Source organism: Salmo salar, chromosome ssa22, assembly GCF_905237065.1.
Source record: "Salmo salar chromosome ssa22, Ssal_v3.1, whole genome shotgun sequence".
Classification (NCBI taxonomy): domain Eukaryota; kingdom Metazoa; phylum Chordata; class Actinopteri; order Salmoniformes; family Salmonidae; genus Salmo; species Salmo salar.
The window spans coordinates 59,890,997-59,915,583 of record NC_059463.1 but is presented as its reverse complement, the minus strand read 5'-3'; the positions used below and the strand labels follow the sequence as shown (position 1 = coordinate 59,915,583).

The 24,587-nt window shown below is 43.2% G+C and overlaps 1 protein-coding gene across 2 annotated transcripts in view; it reads left to right on the top strand.

The window, feature by feature from the left end:
- Positions 1–24,587, top strand: part of poc1a (POC1 centriolar protein A) — a 117,176-nt gene that overhangs the window by 76,330 nt on the left and 16,259 nt on the right. For both annotated transcript variants that reach the window (XM_045705647.1, XM_045705648.1), the window contains exon 10: positions 1,384–1,644. In XM_045705647.1, the coding sequence (XP_045561603.1) occupies positions 1,384–1,644 (261 nt within the window). The remainder of the gene's footprint in view (positions 1–1,383; positions 1,645–24,587) is intronic.

The window sequence follows — 24,587 nt, the reverse complement described above, 5'->3', positions numbered from 1 at the left end:
GACCGCCTGCTCTGATTCTAACAGGACTGACCTCCTGCTCTAACATGACTGACCTCCTGCTCTGATTCTAACAGGACTGACCACCTGCTCTGATTCTAACAGGACTGACCACCTGCTCTGATCCTAACAGGACTGACCACCTGCTCTGATTCTAACAGGACTGACCGCCTGCTCTGATTCTAACAGGACTGACCTCCTGCTCTGATTCTAACAGGACTGACCACCTGCTCTGATTCTAACAGGACTGACCTCCTGCTCTAATTCTAACAGGACTGACCTCCTGCTCTAACAGGACTGACCTCCTGCTCTAACAGGACTGACCTCCTGCTCTAACAGAACTGACCGCCTGCTCTAACAGGACTGACCGCCTGCTCTAACAGGACTGACCGCCTGCTCTAACAGGACTGACCGCCTGCTCTGATTCTAATATCATCTTATTTTCTCTACATTATTCGAGGTCTGGACAACACTGTATCTTTATTGTTATTTTGACCAGTTGTCATTTTCTGCAAATAAATGCTCTAAATTACAATATTTTGTGGGGAATTTTGGAGAAATCTTGTCAGTAGTTTATAGAATAAAACAAAAATGTTCATTTTACCCAAACACATACCTAAAAATAGTAAAACCAGATGAACTGATCATTTTCCAGTGGTCTCTTAATTTTTTTTCCCCAGAGCTGTACATTCATGCTACACACATCACAACTGTTGCTACCAGACTTATGATGGATAAATAATGCACAATTTAACACCTCCCCGCCTCAATCCACTCTTCCACAAAACATGTAAATATTGGACTATAAACTGTGCCTTCCTGTATTATACTGATGCTCATATATATTTATAATATTCTACTGAGACATTTACTTTATGTTGGCATTCTGATCTTTATTATTTATTATTGTTGTTGCATCTTCCAGAAGGAACTTGTAAGTAGCATTTGGTTGGACGTTGTATACCATGTACATACGACACGTGATACTCTCGTCTCTCTCTCTCTCTCTCTCTCTCTCTCTCTCTCTCTCTCTCTCTCTCTCTCTCTCTCTCTCTCTCTCTCTCTCAACACAAAGTGGGTGTACGTGGACAGGAACAGAGAGCATCACTTCTCCCTGACCACACAGTCAATATTCACACACCTTGGAGGGAGGGAGAGAGAGGGCCTTGTTGCGGGGCACCTGTCTACCAGATGTTGAACAGGAGTTGAGGGGAAATTATTCTGAGGAGGAGGGACGGTAGGGGAAGAGATGTTCTTGTCCTTAGTCATATTCAGGACCCATAGTTTACTGGTTAGTTCACATAGTCAGGTAAAACACCTCTGGCCATAGATATCCTAGTTATTGGACACCCAGATGTTAATATGGCCTTTTCTTGTCCTCTCAAGGAGTCCTCTGAGTCGGAGCTGTGTAACGGCCAGGAGCGGGGCTTACGTACAGAGGTGAGGAGTAGGAGTGGCAGCTTCACCCGGAGCCTGTCTTCCAGACCCACCCAGACATCCAGGGCCCCCAGGGCCAGGCCCTCCTCTGTCCAGCAGACACGTACCCAGCCCGAGACACAGACTCATGCCCAGAGAGAAGGCATGGTGCCTGCTGGTCTGGCTAGCACTCTGGAACACATAGTGGCTCAACTAGATGTTCTCACACAGGTAACACATCTCTCTCTGTTTTATTAGAGTGTTATTGATGCTGAAGCAATGTGCGCTGTCTTTCTCTCTGCCCCCTCCTTCCCTCCCCCTCTCGCTCTCCCTCCCCCTCCCGCTCTCCCTCCCCCTCCCGCTCTCCCTCTCACTCTCCCTCCCCTCTCCCGCTCCCCTCCCCTCCCCTCCCCCTCTCGCTCTCCCTCCCCGCTCTCCCTCCCCTCTCGCTCTCCCTCTCGCTCTCCCTCCCCCTCCCGCTCTCCCTCTCGCTCTCCCTCCCCCTCCCGCTCTCCCTCCCCTCTCCCCTCCCTCTCTCCCTCCCCTCCCCCTCTCGCTCTCCCTCCCCTCCCCTCCCCCTCCCACTCTCCCTACCCCTCTCGCTCTCCCTCCCCCTCCCGCTCTCCCTCCCCCTCTCCCCTCCCTCTCTCTCCCTCCCCCTCCCCTCTCGCTCTCCCTCCCCCTCCCCTCCCCCCTCTCGCTCTCCCTCTCCCTCCCTCTCTCCCTCCCCCTCCCCCTCTCGCTCTCCCTCCCGCTCTCCCTCTCCCTCCCCCTCCCCCTCTCGCTCTCCCTCCCACTCTCTCCTCCCCCTCTCCCCCTCCCTCCCCCTCTCGCTCTCCCTCCCCCTCTCCCCCTCCCTCTCTCCCTCCCCCCTCCCCTCTCCCTCTCTCCCTCCCCCTCCCTCCCTCTCTCTCCCTCCCCTCTCCCCCTCTCCCTCCCTCTCTCTCGCTCCCCTCTCTCGCTCCCTCCCTCTCGCTCTCCCTACCCCTCTCGCTCTCCCTACCCCCTCGCTCCCCCTCCCTCTCTCTCCCTCCCTCTCTCTCGCTCCCTCCCTCTCGCTCTCCCTCCCCTCTCGCTCTCCCTACCCCCTCTCGCTCTCCCTACCCCTCTCGCTCCCCCTCCCTCTCTCTCCCTCCCTCTCTCACCCTCCCTCTCTCACCCTCTCTCTCTCTCTCCCTCCCTCCCCTCTCTCTCTCCCTCCCTCTCGCTCCCCTCTCTCTCTCCCTCTCTCACTATGACCTCTGTGATTCTCTCTCCTCTGTGGAGTCTGGTGAGGTTACCTTTACTGCCACTCCATACATTATTAATATCTCTTAAAGTGGAACTACGTAGCTATATATGAAACAAACAGAATTATATCTGTCAGAAAAATTGCTACGAAACCAACTTTTTATTAAAGAGGTTTTCCATGACGTCGAGTAAGAAGAGATGCGTGATTAATATAATTCACCAAAGCATTTATTGGTATTCCGACATATTGCTATCAGGTTGTAAATCACAGCTGGTATATTGTTTGCTGCCTCCAGTCATTTGGTGATGATGCACTGTTTGTTTCAATAGCTGGGTTTCCATCCAGTCTACGACATATTTTCATGTGAATATTCTACAATCCGCATGAGAAGTGTGTTTCCATCAAATTGACTTGTTGATTTAAAAAAAAGGTTGTGCTTGACTTAGTGCACATAACATTTTTTATTTTACAGTTAAATTCCCATGTAACAAATAAACAATACAATTTCACCCCCACTTTTTTAATTGTATTTATTTATTTATTTTATTCTGGATAAGAGCGTCTGCTAAATGACTTAAATGTAAATGTAAATGTCTTATAAATTAACATATCATGATCCATTGGGTAATTTGTCAATTTCAATGATTTGTAATAATTTGAGCTAGTCTGTCCATTTTTACATCTGATATAATAATTAACAGATTGCATTTTGCACCTATGTCTATATGCCCCTATGGCCAAATGATAAAGCACAGGATATATGTATATATATGTACCTGGATAAAACTGCTCTGCTATGCTTGTCAAGCCTTTCTACCCTCGTTACATCACATTATGAATGCTGCTAAGACAAGTTTGAAACATTTTCACGGCGACACAGACGGCGTTTTCAAACAAACAAAACAGTCCCGTGTCAGATGTAAGGATGGGTATAAAACTCCATCTTTAACCGAAGATTTAAAAATAAAATAAAAAATAAAAATCTAAAATACTGTAAAACTATTTGGTGGAATGTGCTTTTGAGTATATTTAAAAAATTAAAAAATAAAAATAATAATAATTTGTCTTGAAGACATTAATTTGCTTTTGATAATAGTAATAGTGAAGACATAGTGAATTGACGATAATAGTGAAGACATCAAAACTATGAAATAACACATATGGAATCATGTAGTAACCAAAAAAGTGTTAAACAAATCAAAATATATTTTATATTTGAGATTATTCAAAGTAGCCACCCTTTGCCTTGATGACAGCTTTGCACACTATTGGCATTCTCTCAACCAGCTTCTGTATATCGAAAAGACAGATTTTGTTTTATTACTGTGGAGAAAAAAAAAGTGTCCTTCAACTCGCCAAATTGAAGCCCGTTTCTTTCAGAATAACTGTTACAGATGCGAGATGCGTGTCACTTCGCACTGGTAACTTTTTTTCATTTAGAAAAAAAACAACTTCTGTTCTATTTTATTCTGTTATATTACAGATGTGTTATCTGTAATGGTTATGATAAATTAGGCATTGTTTTGCACTGTTATCATATTATGTTCTGGCCTTGTGTTTAAAAAAAAAGTATTTATTTGAATACTGAGTTCAATATAACTTATTGTGGCAGAACCTAAGATAAATAGTTGTGTTCTGTTCATAAATATGGATTGTGAAGGTATAGAATTGCTGGAAATTGAGGGGTTTTTTTAATAAAAAGGAGGTTGCACCCCCACTTTCAAAGCACCCGTGGTAGTGAGTAGGGTTGCCCATTTTGGGGAATATTCAAAGGTGGAAACTTTCCGAGGGAATATATGCAAATTAATATTAATACCATTTAAATGTAGATGTTTTTTTGCATTGGATATATTTACCATATCATATGGAGACAGAAACATAAACCTTTTACCTTATGATAAGTAGACATAATTGCAAATGATTAAATCCTTCCAATAGAAATAATTAAAAAAAAAAACATTTTAGTTACGAATTGAACTTTAATTAAATGAGTTGACTCTTCACATGGGATGATTTCACTGAACAACAAAAGGGAATATTGAATGATCCCCAATGATCCATCGCATCTCCCAAAAATGTTTTCAACATACATCTGTAAAATGATAGTCTAGAAACTAAAGCTTTGGTTGTCTTCCTCTCAGGCTTCCATGTCTTCTCCCTGGACCTTCTCAATGTCCACCTCTTGAACATCAGACTCTGAGGCCTCATCTTCACTGTCACTTTCCAACCTTGTTGAGGATGGTTCGTTGTCAGGCTCAAAAAGCCTCAAATTTCGACCCTTGTATTGGTCAGCCTTTTGCGTGCTTTGGTGTGTGTGTTCCCAAACAAGGACCAGTTGCGCTCTCAGTATTTCAGAACTGCAGATTCCTCTGGAGCAACAGTGAAGTGGGAAGGGCAGTACGGATTTCTTCTCTTACGTCTGCAAGCAGAGTCTGAACATCAGACAGGATGGCATTGTCTCCCTCAATCCGTGCAATGGCTACTGCTATAGGTTTCAGGAAGTTTCAGGCTGCTTACCACCCCAACTGGTGTTGCTGGGCAGCTTCAATGTGGTGCTCTTATTCTTCTCACTTTGCTTGGTGAGGTAGTTTGCTGCTATAACTTGATGACCCTTCACATACCTAACCATTTCCTTGGCTCTCTTGTAGAGTTTATCCATTGTGTTCAGTGCCATGATGTCCTTAAGGAGCAGATTCAATGCATGAGCAGCACAGCCAATGGGTGTGATGTGAGGGTAGGACTCCTCCACTTTAGACCAAGCAGCCTTCATGTTCGCAGCATTGTCTGTCACCAGTGCAAATACCTTCTGTGGTCCAAGGTCATTGATGACTGCCTTCAGCTCATCTGCAATGTAGAGACCGGTGTGTCTGTTATCTCTTGTGTCTGTGCTCTTGTAGAATACTGGTTGAGGGGTGGAGATGATGTAGTTAATTATTCCTCGCCCACAAACATTCGACCTCCCATCAGAGATGACTGCAATACAGTCTGCTTTCTCTATGATTTCTTTGACCTTCACTTGAACTCTGCATCCAGCAAATGAGTAGATAAAGCATGTCTGGTTGGAGGGGTGTATGCTGGGCGAAGAACATTCAGAAATCTCTTCCAATACACATTGCCTGTGAGCATCAGAGGTGAACCAGTTGCATACACAGCTCGAGCAAGACATTCATCAGCATTTCTCTGACTGCGTTCCTCCATTGTCAAAACAACTTCTGATTCCAGGAGGACTATGAGCTGTTGCTATCGATAAGGCGTCTGATTCATCATTTTCACCTCCAATAGAAGTAGAGGGACTTTAGTCAGAGGTTGCTTGTTGTGAGCACTGAGGGAAGTTTATGCACTTGGCCAGATGATTCTGCATCTTTGTTGCATTCTTCACATGATTTGGCACAGTATTTGCAAATGTACACAGCTTTTGTTTCTACTTTAGCTGCAGTGAAATGTCTCCACACATCAGATAGTGCCCGTGGCATTTTCCTGTAAAGTTTAGAATAAAAAAAATATATATATACAATTCCATGTACAGATAGATAGTTAAGCAGTTAGATTAAACAACTCCTTTGTAAAATAAATGTTTTAAAATTAAACATGTATGGAAATAGGTGAATTAACACTCCTCAGTTAGCAGGCTCAAGCAAAATAAAAACCCACTTGGTAGCTGTAGTATCTTGAATAGACCAACATAATTAGAGGACACAGGATGTAATCTTTACTTGTCATTTATTAGGAACTGATTTACACCACTATCTATCATGGAGACCAATACTCAACGAACTATCTCTACCAAAATATGCCACAAGACCTAGAATTGCCTTATGTATATCCCACAGAAAAGGTTCACTGTTATAAACTAACTTTTTGTTGATGAATTTAAGTAAAATTCCCAAAATTCCAGGGCTTGACTTCCCATTGAAAATTTCCGGGAAGTTTCCGACCCTTTGCCACCCATGGTAGTGAGGCACCCATGGTAGTGAGTCACTTATGGTATAGCTTACATAGATGGTCAGATTATTACGGACAAACGGCAGACGAGCATCGATTATCATGTCACCAGAATAAGACCCTCTATATTTATTGATAAAGGAGCATCAAGCTCATCACCGTGCACTTTCACCACCCTGTGAAGTTCATCACTTATTTCATCTGTAGCCTAATAAACTGCATGGTTTCCCCGATGAGTCATAGTGGGACGACCACACAACATTTCATCGCGTGACTCCCAAGTTTACTTTCATAGCTTGTTATTATATCAATATTTGAGCATCAAAGCTTTTCCAACAACATTTCTTGCATTTTACAGACACAAAATAGGTCTTGTCTAGCGTATTTTGTTTTCTTGACATTTGGAAAGTTTACCGACCATTTTCTATCAGGACTTGTGACTTCTTTATCCGTTATATACTTTACATTATATACTGTTACAAATATTATATACTCATATACTTTACGTGCATAAAAAGGTTGGATGGAAACCTGGTTTTAAAGCCAGATTCAGTAAGTGTCAGTTTCCTCATTTTGTTTACATTTTTTTTTATTTGTTTTGTCGGGTCAACAAAACTTAGGCAAGACGTCATTAACATGCTCTAGTCTACCTGAGAGTTGTTCAGCAGCTGCTGGTTCCAGCCACCATTTTGTTCCAGATCAACCAGAACTCTTCTAGTTACAGCAACCATGTATGCTGCTGTATTATAAAATAACAATTTACAAGTCCGCAATGAACGTAACAGCAGTCAAATTTAAATTCAATTTGTACATAGCCAGATAACAATATACAACAATTTTCCTCTTGGATTATCATTGACACGGTCTACAGCAGTGTGATTCTAGCACTAGTCGTGAGTCTCTGCCTTGCTGTATGAAAATCACCCCACGTTTCCAGTTTCCAGTTTTTATTCAGAAAATCAAGCTAGTAACATCAGAGAAGCTTTGTTACAGACCCCCGCAGGTGTTTTTAAAAACAAATCCTCTGCTATGCATCATTTGCAGGGAGACAAGACAGACTTGTTCTTCTTCTTCTGTGGGTTTTATGGCGGACTACATCACAAAAAGGTGTAGACAGACGCACTGACAGCATGGAGCCAATATATGAACTGTTACCACAGCTAAATTACACTTTTATTCTATATCATAATGAGTGTTTATAATGAGAGGGATGTAAAGAGGCCTATGTGTTAGTGGATGTAGTAGTGGATGGATCAGAGCAGCACATGGTGATAAAATGATCAATAGGCGTATATGCATCAAAATTAACTGGAGAAATCTGACCTGCAATTTGTAAACAAAACTTCTGTGTACTTATAACTCGTACACTTATTTTGTATCACTTTGAAGTGATCAAAATGGCAAATAAAGCTTTCATTTATCCATTTCGAGATGATAGATTAAACAATAAAATACATTTGCGATATTTTATTTGGAACTTACTGAGGTGCAGCAGTGTGACTCTGAGATCGACTCTGAGATCGACCCTGAGATCGACTCTACTGTCGCAACATCCACAGCCCAGAGACAAACCGTAAACACAGTTACTGGTCAGAGAGCCAGCGTCTGTACTCCCTAAAGACGTTCGCTTGAAAAATGAGAAACAAAAGTACTAGTATTACGGTTAGCCAGTAAATCAAGAAATCTGTAATTCATTTTAAAGTTTTTGCACAGGAGGTCTTAAATTATTATTTATTTTTTAGGGGGTGTATCAGCTTTAATATTTTAGATTGATGGAAGCTACAATCTATGTAATTGTCTGCATTATTTCCAATCCCCACATATTATATTTTGTAAATATATACAGTATCACTCAAAAGTTTGGACACACCAACTCATTCAAGTTTTTATTTTTAGCGCTTGTCATTCTCTCAACCATCTTCACCTGGAATGCTTTTCCAACAGTTTTGAAGGAGTTCCCACATATGCTGAGCACTTGTTGGCTGCTTTATCTTCACTCTGCGGTCCAACTCATCCCAAACCATCTCAATTGGGTTGAGGTCCGGTGATTGTGGAGGCCAGGTCATCTGATGCAGCACTCCATCACTCTCCTTGGTCAAATAGCCCTTAGACAGCCTGGAGGTGTGTTGGGTCATTGTCCTGTTGAAAAACAAATGATAGACCCACTAAGCACAAACCAGATGGGATGGCATATCACTGCAGAATGTTGTTGAAGCCATGCTGTTTAAGTGTGCCTTGAATTCTAAACAAATCACCAACAGTGTCACCAGCAAAGCACCCCCACACCATCACACCTCCTCCTCCATGCTTCATGGTGGGAACCACACATGCTGAGATCATCCGTTCACCTAATCTGTGTCTCACAAAGACACGGCGATTGGAACCAAAAATCTCCAATTTGGACTCATCAGACCAAAAGGACAGATTTCCACCGGTCTAATGTCCATTGCTCATGTTTCTTGGCCCAAGCAAGTATTTTCTTCTTCTTGGTGTCCTTTAGTAGTGGTTTCTTTCGACCATGAAGGCCTGATTCATGCAGTCTCCTCTGAACAGTTGGATGTTGAGATGTGTCTGTTACTTGAACTCTGTGAAGCATTTATTTGGGCTGCAATCTGAGGTGCAGTTAACTCTAATGAACTTATCCTCTGCAGCAGAGTGAACTCTGGGTCTTCCTTTCCTGTGGCGGTCCTCATGAGAGCCAGTTTCATCATAGCGCTTGATGGTTTTTGCAACTGAAGTTGAAGAAACTGTCAAAGTTCTTGAAATGTTCCGTATTGACTGACCTTCATGACTTAAAGTAATGATGGACTTTCGTTTCTTTTTGCTTATTTGAGCTGTTCTTGCCATAATATGGAGTTAGCCCTATTTGGTAAAAGACCATCTTCTGTATACCACCCCTACATTGTCACAATACAACTGATTTGGCTCAAACACATTAAGGAAAGAAATTCCACATGAACTTTTAACAAGGCACAGCTGTTAATTTAAATGCATTCCAGGTGACTACCTCATGAATCTGGTTGAGAGAATGCGAAGAGTGTGCAAAGCTGTCATTGAGGCAAAGGGTGGCTACTTTGAAGAGTCTCAAATATGAAATATATTTTGATTTGTTAAACACTATTTTGGTTACTACATGATTTCATATGTGTTATTTCATAGTGTTGATGTTTTCACTATTATTTTACAATGTAGAAAATAGTAAATAGGTGTGTCCAAACTTTTGACTGGTATTGTATATCTCACTAGGTCAGGGTTATTTAAGCCTTATTTAAGTCTTCCCTGTGGCTCAGATGGTAGAGCATGGTGTTTGCAACGCCAGGGTTGTGGGTTCGATTCCCACGGGGGGCCAGTACAACAACAAAAAGGTTTTTTAAATAAATGTATGAAATGTCTGCATTCACTACTGTAAGTCGCTCTGGATAAGAGCATCTGCTAAATGACTAAAATGTTAAAAAAATTAAATGTATATATCCACTAATTCCAATATGTCCATGATGTTGGTGATTTCCATAAGTGCCTGAGGGTGATAGTTTGTAGTGTGATGTCCGTTGAAAAAGAGCACACAGTGCCACCCACAGAACAGAAGCAGATCAACCTCCAAAAGCGTTTCCTTCGCCCTCACCTCGGATTTGGATTATATATATATATATATATAGCTAATTAAAAAATATATTTAAAAAAAAATCCTGCGTCTCTTAATTTCCATAATTAACAAATAATATGTATAATAATGTAGGCAGTTCATGCAAATTATTGTTACCTGTAACCAGGATTGTTACCTTTTTAACCAGGATTGTTACCTGTAACCAGGATTGTTACCTTTGTAACCAGGATTGTTACCTTTTTAACCAGGATTGTTACCTTTAACCAGGATTGTTACCTATAACCAGGATTGTTACCTATACCCAGGATTGTTACCTGTAACCAGGATTGTTACCTGTACCCAGGATTGTTACCTATACCCAGGATTGTTACCTATAACCAGGATTGTTACCCTGTAACCAGGATTGTTACCCTGTAACCAGGATTGTTACCTGTACCCAGGATTGTTACCTATACCCAGGATTGTTACCCTATAACCAGGATTGTTACCTATACCCAGGATTGTTACCTATACCCAGGATTGTTACCTATAACCAGGATTGCCATTACAAAAATTATATTTTTGGCAAGAGATTATTATTTTAGTAAACCATTATTGTGATTCATCCTATATTGTCCCTAACATCATTACCCCCTAGCAACATCATTACCCCCTAGCAACAGATGTGGGACACACACACACACACACACACACACACACTCGACCCCTTTCCCCCACAAACAACCATAAGCTCAGATGTTGAACAGTTGTTCCATCCCAGAGTTCAACTCAAGAAAGGATCTGATTTACAAATGCAAATACAGTTGCAGCTGCAAAACTGAGCAAAAATTGCCCAAAAATTGCCCAAAAAATGGGGAGATTTAATTGAACTTGTGTCACGTCCTGGGTGATGGAGGTTTAATTGAACTTTGTCACGTCCTGGGTGATGGAGGTCATATACACCCTCTTCCTCTGAACACTCTCTGGTCCCGTCCCGTCTCCGTAGTGACCATGTTCCCAAGCGTCTCCGTGCAGTCTGACCTTTGATTTTGTTCCACCGGGGCAACAATAATATGCCCCCTCTCTGAATGTCCGAGTGTGACCCTCCCTCCCTCCCTCTCCATGGGTTACTGTAGCTAGTGTTGCCAGAACTGCCACTGCCTGGGGGGGCACCCTGCCGGAATCCCCACCGGCTCAGCTACAAGGTCGTCAAGGTTCTCATTAGCAGCTTGGAGAATTTCCTTGTATATTATGCTCTCCAGTCAGAGGGCTCGGTGGGAGGCGGGCTCAGAATCTGCCAGGCGGGCTCAGAATCTTTTAAGGGGCTGTGCTGCTTTAGTAGGTCTCTGACCACATTTATCTTTCTGTCTTGGCTGCGTATAGACGACTCACGGTAGGCCCATAAAAACAGATAGGGACTTCTCCTTAGTGTATGGGTCTCTCAGGTGGGTTTCTAGGGTATATAGGTCAGTAGGGCCTTGCTCTCTCTCCTCTCAGTAGGGCCCAGCTCTCTCCTCTCTCCTCTCAGTAGGGCCCAGCTCTCTCCTCTCTCCTCTCAGTAGGGCCCAGCTCTCTCCTCTCTCCTCTCAGTAGGGCCCAGCTCTCTCCTCTCTCCTCTCAGTAGGGCTCAGCTCTTTCTCCTCTCAGTAGGGCCTTGCTCTCTCCTCTCAGTAGGGCCTTGCTCTCTCCTCTCTCCTCTCAGTAGGGCCCTGCCTCTCTCTCCTCTCAGTAGGGCCCAGCTCTCTCTCCTCTCAGTAGGGCCCAGCTCTCTCCTCTCTCCTCTCAGTAGGGCCCAGCTCTCTCCTCTCTCCTCTCAGTAGGGCCTTGCTCTCTCCTCTCAGTAGGGCCTTGCTCTCTCTCCTCTCAGTAGGGCCTTGCTCTCTCCTCTCTCCTCTCAGTAGGGCCCAGCTCTCTCTCCTCTCAGTAGGGCCCAGCTCTCTCCTCTCTCCTCTCAGTAGGGCCCAGCTCTCTCCTCTCTCCTCTCAGTAGGGCCCTGCTCTCTCCTCTCTCCTCTCAGTAGGGCCCAGCTCTCTCCTCTCTCCTCTCAGTAGGGCCCAGCTCTCTCCTCTCAGTAGGGCCCAGCTCTCTCCTCTCTCCTCTCAGTAGGGCTCAGCTCTTTCTCCTCTCAGTAGGGCCCTGCTCTCTCCTCTCTCCTCTCAGTAGGGCCTTGCTCTCTCCTCTCTCCTCTCAGTAGGGCCTTGCTCTCTCTCCTCTCAGTAGGGCCCAGCTCTCTCCTCTCTCCTCTCAGTAGGGCCCAGCTCTCTCTCCTCTCAGTAGGGCCTTGCTGGAGAGAGAATGTGTTACCAAGGGAGATCAATGAATACGGTTTACTCCTTCAGCTGCGTTTGGTAACATATTCAGTAAAAGGGATAACTCCATATTCTGTGATCACTGACTACATCACAGTGACGAAATTCTGCTTTCTCTTTGAATAATATATTTGGATAATGATTAATTATGACCAGAACAGAACAGGAGTTCTGAGAATTGGAATCCCTGGTATTACAGCTCTTTTAAACTACACTAAGGCTGTGTGTACCAAATATGGCACCCTATTCCATACATAGTGCACTACTTTAGACCAGCACCCACATAGGGAATAGTGCACCATTTGGGATGCAGTGTAAAACTGTAGCCAGATGCTCACAGCCACTGTTGAATAATTAACATATGAACCCTGAATACTGGAATCTGCTATGCTAGTAGCTTCACTCAGTCACTCAGAGATAATGAGTGTTACAGTGTGTGTATATTATTATGAGTGCTGGTCTATGTGGTGGTAGGGGAGTAATGTGGAATCTTTTAATATTTAATATTCCAAATGGTGCCCTGGTCTATAGTAGTGTACTATATAGGGAATAGGGCCCTGGTCTAAAGTAGTGCACTATGTAGGGAATAGGGCCTTCCTTGGTCTAAAGTAGTGCACTATATAGGGAATAGGGCCCTGGTCTAAAGTAGTGCACTATATAGGGAATAGGGCCCTGGTCTATAGTAGTGCACTATATAGGGAATAGGGCCCTGGTCTATAGTAGTGCACTATGTAGGGAATAGGGCTCTGGTCTAAAGGAGTGCACTATGTAGCATTGCCTTTAAATTGTTTAACTTGGGTCAAACATTTCGGGTAGCCTTCCACAAGCTTCCCAAAATAAGTTGGGTGAATTTTGTCCCATTCCTCCTGACAGAGCTGGTGTAACTGAGTCAGGTTTGTAGGCCTCCTTGCTCGCACATGCTTTTTCAGTTCTGCTCACAAATGTTCTATAGGATTGAGGTCAGGGCTTTGTGATGGCCGCTCCAATACCTTGACTTTGTTGTCCTTAAGCCATTTTGCCACAACTTTGGAAGTATGCTTGTGGTCATTGTCCATTTGGAAGACCCATTTGCGACCAAGCTTTAACTTCCTGACTGATGACTTGAGATGTTGCTTCAATACATCCACATAATTTTCATTCCTCAAGAAGCCATCTATTTTGTGAAGTGCACCAGTCCCTCCTGCAGCAAAGCACCCCCACAACATGATGCTGCCACCCCCGTGCTTCACGGTTGGGATGGTGTTCTTCAGCTTACAAGCCTCCCCCTGTTTCCTCCAAACATAACGATGGTCATTAAGGCCAAACAGTTCTATTTTTGTTTCAACAGACCAGAGGATATTTCTCCAAAAAGTACGAACTTTGTCACCATGTGCAGTTGCAAACCGTAGTCTGGCTTTTTATGGCGGTTTTGGAGCAGTGGCTTCTTCCTTGCTAAGCGGCCTTTCAGGTTATGTCGATATAGGACTCGTTTGACTGTGGATATAGATACTTTTGTACCTGTTTCCTCCAGCATCTTCACAAGGTCCTTTGCTGTTGTTCTGGGATTGATTTGCACTTTTCGCACCAAAGTACGTTAATCTCTAGGAGGCAGAATGCGTCTCCTTCCTGAGCGGTATGACAGCTGCGTGGTCCCATGGTGTTTATACTTGCGTGCTATTGTTTGTACAGATGAATGTGGTACCTTCAGGCGTTTGGAAATTGCTCCCAAGGATGAACCAGACTTGTGGAGGTCTACAAAATGTCTTGGCTGATTTCTTTTGATTTTCCCATGATGTCAAGCAAAGAGCCACTGAGTTTTGACGGTAGGCCTTGAAATTCATCCACAGGTACACCTCCAATTGACTCAAATGATGTCAATTAGCCTATCAGAAGCTTCTAAAGCCATGACATCATTTTCTGGAATTTCCCAAGCTGTTTAAAGGCACAGTCAACTTAGTGTATGTAAACTTCTGACCCACTGGAATTGTGATACTGTGAAATTATAAGTGAAATAATCTGTCTGTAAACAATTGTTGGAAAAATTACTTGTCATACACAAAGTAGATGTTCTTGCCAAAACTATAGTTTGTTAACAAGAAATTTGTGGAGTGGTTGAAAAACTAGTTTTAATGACTCCAACCTAAGTGTATGTAAACTTTCGACTTCAACTGTATGTATGTATGTATGTATGTATGTATGTATGTATGTATGTATGTATGTATGTATGTATGTGTATATATATGTATGTATGTATGTATATATATATATTATAATAATTCCACTTATAATTCCCTATATATATATATATATATATATTTTTTTTTTTTTTTGAGCAGTATATATATATATAAGACTAAACGTTCAGCTATATATATAGTTTATAGTTCAATATCTGCTGTCACTATGTGATCCTAGTAGAAAGGGTTTTAAAGGAGGGGGATAATTATCTGGTTCTTAATTGAGCCATCAGCTGAACGTTTAGTCTTTGTTCTATTTTGACTGAGGTTAGGAGTGAGTTGTAGGATGAAGACACCTCCATGCCCGCTGTCATTATGCGGTAGAAAGGTTTTTTTTATTGTCGAAGGATCATTCTTGGAGGATAATTGTTTGGTTCTTAAAATCGAGACATTAACTGAAAGTGTTTTTCTTTTTGTAGTAGCTTGTAGCTGTTAAAGTAAGACGTTAGAGGATAAAGACAAGGCAGCACGTCCACAACTACTTCTCAAAATGTTCTCACTCATTCCATTTTTTTTCCAAATTAATTTTTTTTTAACAAAATTTGAATAATTCTTCGGTATTTAATTGAGACATTAAGTGAAAGTGTTTTTTCTTTGTTGTAGCTCGACTGACTGTGTTTAGAAATCAGAGGATGAACTTGCTGCCACTAAATGGTCCTCGTGTTTTTTATCCCATTGCATAACAATGAAATCAGTTAATTCTTTCATTCTATACATTGTATTTTACAGCAACACCCTGGGGAATAAGTATGGGTGGGGAAAAGGATAGGGTTTGAATACCTGATAGTTACTGTTACTAGGAAACTGGAGTGGCACTTTAAAACCGTCTCCTTTTCACCTCATTTAACACCTGATTTACTTAAAGGGTAGGAAGCATGAGCTTTTCCTCACCAATGTAACAGCACAGTTTGGTCAAAGACTTAATAACTTAGCTGTTGTTAGATCTGATTACCTATAAGTACAAACATAGTTATGTTTTGGGGGTTGTTACATATTTATTAACTTATTTCCTGCATAACTTCTAAACTACCCACAAAGCACCATTTCTCAACGTCATATGGAGGATCTACTCTGTGCTACAGAGTTCGTATGCTAGCCACGCTAGCATGTAATTACATCCCAGACCAAGTGTTGGCGGTGGTGAGCTACAATCCACCAATCACAGGAAGTGTGATGTAAACAAGAAGCAGATGTGGCCATTCAGCATGCTCTTCATAGACTTTGTGGCTGTGTTATCTAGTGGGAACCCATTAGCATGGCAGGCTTTGGTGCCTTCTTCTTGACGTGGGCTCAAAACTAAAGAAAAGATCCTAAGCTAACGTTAGCAGGCTAGTCGGGGCTAACGTTAGCAGGCTAGTCGGGGCTAACGTTAGCAGGCTAGTCGGGGCTAACGTTAGCAGGCTAGTTGCAAGGTGATTTGGACCAGTAAATTCATAAAGTATTTGCTTGTAAGTTGACAGAGAATTTGATTGAAACCAGTAGTCATTAGTGCAAACAGTTTGGGTTAATTTGAAGTTCTACATTAAGGAGTTTCTGTTGGAATTTACATTATAGGGATTAGGCTGGCTTGCCGGATCCTCCGTACTACTCGAAAAGTGAGGTCTAACTTTGCGTTGGATTTTTTAATGCGTTTACTAATTGAAATTAGGGTTGGGCTGCGTGCAGATTTTCATATCGCCATTTTAGAATGTGTATTTTACTGTAAAAGTTTCAAATCACTGGAGGACAGGCATCAAAGGCAAGACTGACTAATCTACAAATCACCTTGTAGGTTAATCGTTCAGTCACAATTTATCCATGATGCATCACGGTTTTGATGCTCTCGAACACGGCCACAGGCAGGGAGGGAGGAGTAAACAATCAATCAAATGTGTGTGTGTATATATATGTATATGAATATGTATGTATATGTATGTATATATATGTATATATATATGTATGTATATATATATGTATGTATATATATATGTATATATGTATGTATGTATATATATATGTATATATGTATGTATATATGTATATATATATATACACAAAGGCCTTTTTTACTTCAGTAGTTGTCAAGTGTTTTACAGTAACCAGGCTTTAGAGCCCAAAGAACTAGCAGAATTACAAGAGTCGTTGCATGGAGACTGAATCCTATCAGTTTAAAATAATCTACAAGTCATTTCCATTCTGCTGCTTAGTACACACACACACACACACACACACACACACAGATCTCAGGGTCAACATGATCTTTAGCAGCTCTATTTATGCCAACCCACCAGGTTGAATATAGCCGTCCAATCTCATTCAGATAACCAACCCACCAGGTTAAATATAGCCGTCCAATCTCATTCAGATAACCAACTACAGTTTGGAGATATCTGGATATCAGCAGTTATTGATATAACAAACACCTGGGTGAAAATTAGATTCTGTTTGCTAACCTTTTGGGCTGGCTTCATCTCCACTGTGGAGCATAACATTCAGATCTCCGCTGTGGAGCATAACATTCAGATCTCCGCTGTGGAGCATAACATTCAGATCTCCGCTGTGGAGCATAACATTCAGATCTTCGCTGTGGAGCATAACATTCAGATCTCCGCTGTGGAGCGTAACATTCAGATCTCTGCTGTGGAGCATAACATTCAGATCTCCGCTGTGGAGCATAACGTTCAGATCTCCGCTGTGGAGCATAACATTCAGATCTCCGCTGTGGAGCATAACATTCAGATCTCCGCTGTGGAGCATAACGTTCAGATCTCCGATATGGAGCATAACGTTCAGATCTCCGCTGTGGAGCATAACATTCAGATCTCCGCTGTGGAGCATGACATTCAGATCTCCACTGTGGAGCATAACATTCAGACTACAATGTAGAAAATAGTACAAATAAAGAAAAACCCTTGAATGAGAAGGTCTGTCCAAACTTTTGACTGGTACTGTACATACTGTATATACAGTGAGGGGAAAAAGTATTTGATCCCCTGCTGATTTTGTATGTTTGCCCACTGACAAAGAAATTATCAGTCTATAATTTTAATGCGAATGTAGCGAAATGCTTCTGCTTCTAGCTCCGACCATGCAGTAATATCTAACAAGTAATCTAACCTAACAATTTCACAACAACTACCTAATACACACAAGTGTAAAGGAATGAATGAGAATATGTACATAAAAATATATGAATGAGTGATGGCCGAACGGCATAGGAAAGATGCAGTAGATGGAATAGAGTACAGTATATACATATGAGATGAGTAATGTAGGGTATGTAAACATAAAGTGGCATTGTTTAAAGTGGCTAGTGATACATTTATTACATCAATTTTTCCATTATTAAAGTGGGTGGAGTTGAGTCAGTATGTTGGCAGCAGCCACTCAATGTTAGTGATGGCTGTTTAACAGTCTGATGGCCTTGAGATAGGTGTTTTTCAGTCTCTCGGTCCCAGCTTTGATGCACCTGTACTGACCTCGCCTTCTGGATGATAGCGGGGTGAACAGGCATTGGCTCGGGTGGTTGATGTCCTTGATGATCTTTTTGGCTTTCCTGTGACATCGGGTGTGTAGGTGTCCTGGAGGGCAGGTAGTTTGCCCCCGGTGATGCGTTGTGCAGACCTCACTACCCTCTGGAGAGCCCTGCGGTTGTGGGCGGAGCAGTTGCCGTACCAGGCGGTGATGCAGCCCGACAGGATGCTCTCGATTGTGCATCTGTAAAAGTTTGAGTGTTTCTGGTGACGAGCCAAATTTCTTCAGCCTCCTGAGGTTCTTCACCACGCTGTCTGTGTGGGTGGACCATTTCAGTTTGTCAGTGATGTGTACGCCGAGGAACTTGAAGCTTTCCACCTTCTCCACTACTGTCCCGTCGATGTGGATAGGGGCGGTGCTCCCTCTGCTGTCTCCTGAAGTCCACAATCATCTCCTTTGTTTTGTTGACATTGAGTGAGAGGTTGTTTTCCTGCCACCACACTCTGAGGGCCCCCACCTCCTCCCTGTCGGCTGTCTCGTCGTTGTTGGTAATCAAGCCTACCACTGTAGTGTCGTCTGCAAACTTGATGATTGAGTTGGAGGCGTGCATGGCCACGCTGTCGTGGGTCTAATCGCCCGACCTCACTAATGCTCTTGTGGCTGAATGGAAGCAAGTCCCTGCAGCAATGTTCCAACATCTAGTGGAAATCCTTCCCAGAAGAGTGGAGGCTGTTATAGCAGCAAAGGGGGGGGGGACCAACTCCATATTAATGCCCATGATTTTTACATTAAATGTTCGACGAGCAGGTGTCCACATGTTGTGTATATGCATTTATATAATATAGACAGTATCTGGCGTCAAATGATGCCCAGCTCCATGTCTTCATTAAGACTCATACCTAGCATACATACCTTCTGCTGTGGGCAACAGCACATACAGTAAAATGGGATGGGGAGAGGAAAACCAAACCACCATTCTATTTCGGGACCTTTAAAAGATAGTATATCTACTAAATGTGTAAAGTATAGGTCCTATCCCCTGTATAAAATTACCACATCTTTCTCTTGTTATGACCCAGTAGCTACATTATAGAAATACGTATTGTGTCTCTACTGGCACCCTATTCCCTATATAGTGCACTACTTTTGACCAAAAGCCCTATTCCCTATATAGTGCACTACTTTTGACCAAAGCCCATGGGCCTCTTTGGTAGAGAAAAGGCTGCAATTTGGTACGTAGCCCGGTTGGGCTGAGAGGAGAGTTCTCCAGCGCTGAGATGGGTTAGATAAGAGCGGGGGATATTGATTGGAAAAGCACACTCAGAGGACAGAAATACAATATCCTCCTCTCCCTCTAGCATGACATATTAGCAGATGTTATGGAGACCCATCTCTCTCAGTACCCTGGGGGAGGATCAGGAAATTAAAAAGTGTTTACTGCGCACTCTGTCTCTGTCCCTGTTTCTAACTCTGTCCCTGTCCCTGTTTCTAACTCTGTCCCTGTCCCTGTTTCTAACTCTGTCCCTGTCCCTAACTCTGTCTCTGTCCCTGTCCCTAGCTCTAACTCTGTCCCTGTCCCTAACTCTGTCTCTGTCCCTGTCCCTAACTCTGTCTCTGTCCCTGTCCCTAGCTCTGTCTCTGTCCCTGTCCCTAGCTCTGTCTCTGTCCCTGTCCCTAGCTCTGTCTCTGTCTCTGTCCCTAGCTCTGCCTCTGTCCCTGTTCCTAACTCTGTCTCTGTCCCTGTTTCTAACTCTGTCCCTGTCCCTGTTTCTAACTCTGTCCCTGTCCCTGTTTCTAACTCTGTCCCTGTCCCTAACTCTGTCTCTGTCCCTGTCCCTAGCTCTAACTCTGTCCCTGTCCCTAACTCTGTCTCTGTCCCTGTCCCTAACTCTGTCTCTGTCCCTGTCCCTAGCTCTGTCTCTGTCCCTGTCCCTAGCTCTGTCTCTGTCTCTGTCCCTAGCTCTGCCTCTGTCCCTGTTCCTAACTCTGTCTCTGTCCCTGTTTCTAACTCTGTCCCTGTCCCTGTTTCTAACTCTGTCCCTGTCCCTAACTCTCTCTGTCCCTGTCCCTAGCTCTAACTCTGTCCCTGTCCCTAACTCTGTCTCTGTCCCTGTCCCTAACTCTGTCTCTGTCCCTGTCCCTAGCTCTGTCTCTGTCCCTGTCCCTAGCTCTGTCTCTGTCTCTGTCCCTAGCTCTGCCTCTGTCCCTGTTCCTAACTCTGTCTCTGTCCCTGTTCCTAACTCTGTCCCTGTTCCTGTCTCTGTCCCTGTCCCTAGCTCTGTCTCTGTCCCTGTTCCTAACTCTGTCTCTGTCCTTGTCCCTGTTCCTAACTCTGTCCTTGTCCCTGTTCCTAACTCTGTCCCTGTCCCTAGCTCTGTCCCTGTCCCTAACTCTGTCTCTGTCCCTGTCCCTAGCTCTGTCTCTGTCCCTGTTCCTGTTCCTGTCCCTGTTCCTGTCTCTGTCTCTGTCCCTGTCCCTAACTCTGTCTCTGTCCCTGTTCCTAGCTCTGTCTCTGTCCCTGTCCCTGTCCCTACCTCTGTCCCTGTCCCTAACTCTGTCTCTGTCCCTGTTCCTAGCTCTGTCCCTGTTCTTGTCTCTGTTTCTGTTCCTAGCTCTGTCTCTGTCCCTGTTCCTGTCTCTGTCCCTGTTCCTGTCTCTGTCCCTGTTCCTGTCTCTGTCCCTGTTCCTGTCTCTGTCCCTGTTCCTGTCTCTGTCCCTGTTCCTGTCTCTGTCCCTGTTCCTGTCTCTGTCCCTGTTCCTGTCTCTGTCTCTGTCCCTGTTCCTAGCTCTGTCTGTCCCTGTCCCTGTTCCTGTCTCTGTCCCTGTTCCTGTCTCTGTCCCTGTTCCTGTCTCTGTCTCTGTCTCTGTCCCTGTTCCTAGCTCTGTCTGTCCCTGTCCCTGTTCCTGTCTCTGTCCCTGTTCCTAGCTCTGTCTGTCCCTGTCCCTGTCTCTGTCCCTGTTCCTAGCTCTGTCTCTGTCCCTGTTCCTGTCTCTGTCCCTGTTCCTGTCTCTGTCCCTGTTCCTGTCTCTGTCCCTGTTCCTAGCTCTGTCTGTCCCTGTCCCTGTTCCTGTCTCTGTCCCTGTTCCTGTCTCTTTCCTTGTTCCTAACTCTGTCCCGGTCCCTGTTCCTAACTCTGTCCCTGTTCCTGTCCCTGTTCCTGTCTCTGTCCCTGTTCCTAGCTCTGTCTATGTCCTTGTTCCTATCCCTGTCCCTGTCCCTAACTCTGTTTCTGTCCCTGTCCCTAACTCTGTCTCTGTCCCTGTTCCTAGCTCTGTCTCTGTCCCTGTTCCTAACTCTGTCCCTGTTCGTAACTCTGTTTCTGTCCCTGTTCGTAACAAATAATAATAATAATAATAATAATGTGCTTTGTGGTTTCCCAAATGAAAATTAGTCTTGAATACAACGTTAATTTGCTTTGACTCCAGTGTTCCATTTGCGGGGCACAACAAATAATAATTGAACTGATGGGATACACAAGCTACATTCCTTGCCAAATGCATCACAAATTCAAGATGGTCTGGTTGATTGAAGTAGGGAAATATGTGTTCCAACAACAAGCTTCAGTTTTAGAATAATTGCTTCCAGTCTATTTTTCGCTTAGGCTACTTTTCAAACTGCTAGTGCCATTTAGAATTGGTTAGCCTGGTGCTAGGCTATAAACCCCCTTAACATAGACAGATTTCACACTGGACATATGCAAAAACATTAGTTTGATAAAGACTGAGCGTATTTTCTCCAGAATCATCAAGCCTAGGACTGCTCACCAGACGGCTGTTGTGGCCGTAATGCAGTCCCACTGTAGCTCAGTTGGTAGAGCATGGCGCTTGCAACGCCAGGGTTGTGGGTTCGATTCCCACGGGGGGGCCAGTATATAAAAATGTAATAAAATGTATGCACTCTTCTGTAAGTGGCTCTGGATAAGAGCATCTGCTAAATGACTAAAATGTAAATGTAAATCACCATTCAGTGTTCAATGTGGAATTGTCCATTTAGATAATTCCAAAGAACAGGCAGAATAAACTAAATCGAATGTCTGTACAGTACCAGTAAAATGTTTGGACACAGCCACTCATTCCAGGGTTTTTCTTGATTTTTACGATTTTCTACATTGTAGAATAATAGTGAAGACATCAACTATGAAATAACACACATGGAATCATGTACTAACCAAAAAAAGTGTGAAACAAATCAAAGTAAATGTTATATTTGAGATTCTTCAAAGTAGCCACCCTTTGCCTTGATGACAGCTTTGCACACTCTTGGCATTCTCTCAACCAGCTTCATGAGGTAGTCACCTGGAATGTATTTCAATTAACAGGTGTGCCTTGTTAAAAGTTAACCTCTCTGGGGCAGGCGGGACGAATTCGTCCCACCTACGTAACAGCCAGTTGAATCCTGTGGCGCGATTTTCAAAACCTTTGAAATGCTATTACTTCAATTTCTCAAACATATGACTATTTTACAGCTATTTAAAGACAAGACTCTCGTTAACCTCTATGGGCTAGGCGGGACGAATTCGTCCCACCTACGTAACAGCCACTTGAAGCCTGTGGCGCGATTTTCAAAACCTTAAAAATCCTATTACTTCAATTTCTCAAACATATGACTATTTTACAGCTATTTAAAGACAAGACTCTCGTTAATCTAACCACACTGTCCGATTTCAAAAAGGCTTTACAACGAAAGCAAAACATTAGATTATGTCAGCAGAGTACCAAGACAGAAATAATCAGACACCCATTTTTCAAGCTAGCATATAATGTCACCAAAACCCAGAAGACAGCTAAATGCAGCACTCACCTTTGATGATCTTCATCAGATGACAACCCTAGGACATTATGTTATACAATACATGCATGTTTTGTTCAATCAAGTTCATATTTATATCAAAAACCATCTTTTTACATTAGCATGTGACGTTCAGAACTAGCATACCCCCCGCAAACTTCCGGGGAATTCGCTAACATTTTACTAAATTACTCACGATAAACGTTCACAAAAAGCATAACAATTATTTTAAGAATTATAGATACAGACCTCCTCTATGCACTCGATATGTCCGATTTTAAAATAGCTTTTTGGTGAAAGCACATTTTGCAATATTCTAAGTACATAGCCCAGGCATCACGGGCTAGCTATTTAGACACCCGGCAAGTTTAGCACTCACCATAATCATATTTACTATTATAAAAGTTTGATTACCTTTTGTTGTCTTCGTCAGAATGCACTCCCAGGACTGCTACTTCAATAACAAATGTTGGTTTGGTCCAAAATAATCCATCGTTATATCCGAATAGCGGCGTTTTGTTCGTGCGTCCCAGACACTATCCGAAATGGTAAATCAGGGTCGGGCGCATGGCGCAATTCGTGACAAAAAAAATCTAAATATTCCATTACCGTACTTCGAAGCATGTCAACCGCTGTTTAAAATCCATTTTTATGCCATTTTTCTCGTAAAAAAGCGATAATATTCCGACCGGGAAAATCCATTTAGCTAAACAGAGGAAAGAAAACAAAGCTTTCGGTCGACGCGGGCACGAGCCTGAGTCTCACAGTACTGTAACCAGCCACTACCCAAACGCGCTACTTTGTTTCAGCCAGAGCCTGCAAAGCCACGATTCAGCATTTTGCCGCCTTCTGAGAACCTATGGTAGCCGTAGGAAGTGTCACGGAACAGCTAAGATCCTCACTCTTCAATAAACAGAGACAAGAAGAACGACACCTTGTCAGACAGGCCACTTCCTGCATGAAATCTTCTCAGGTTTTTGCCTGCCATATGAGTTCTGTTATACTCACAGACACCATTCAAACAGTTTTAGAAACTTTAGGGTGTTTTCTATCCAAAGCCAATAATTATATGCATAGTCTAGTTACTGGGCAGGAGTAGTAACCAGATTAAATCGGGTACGTTTTTTATCCAGCCGTGTCAATCCTGCCCCCATGGTGCTGCTTGCTTGGTGGTGTTGCAGACTCTGGGGCATTTCAGAACATTTGTGTGTGTGTATGTGTGTATATATATATGTGTGTATATATATATACACTGCTCAAAAAATAAAGGGAACACTTAAACAACACAATGTAACTCCAAGTCAATCACACTTCTGTGAAATAAAACTGTCCACTTAGAAAGCAACACTGATTGACCAGAAATTTCACATGCTGTTGTGCAAATGGAATAGACAACAGGTGGAAATTATAGGCAATTAGCAAGACACCCCCAATAAAGGAGTGGTTCTGCAGGTGGGGACCACAGACCACTTCTCAGTTCCCATGCTTCCTGGCTGATGTTTTGGTCACTTTTGAATGCTGGCGGTACTTTCACTCTAGTGGTAGCATGAGACGGACTGGCTCAGGTAGTGCAGCTCATCCAGGATGGCACATCAATGCGAGCTGTGGCAAGAAGGTTTGCTGTGTCTGTCAGCGTGGTGTCCAGAGCATG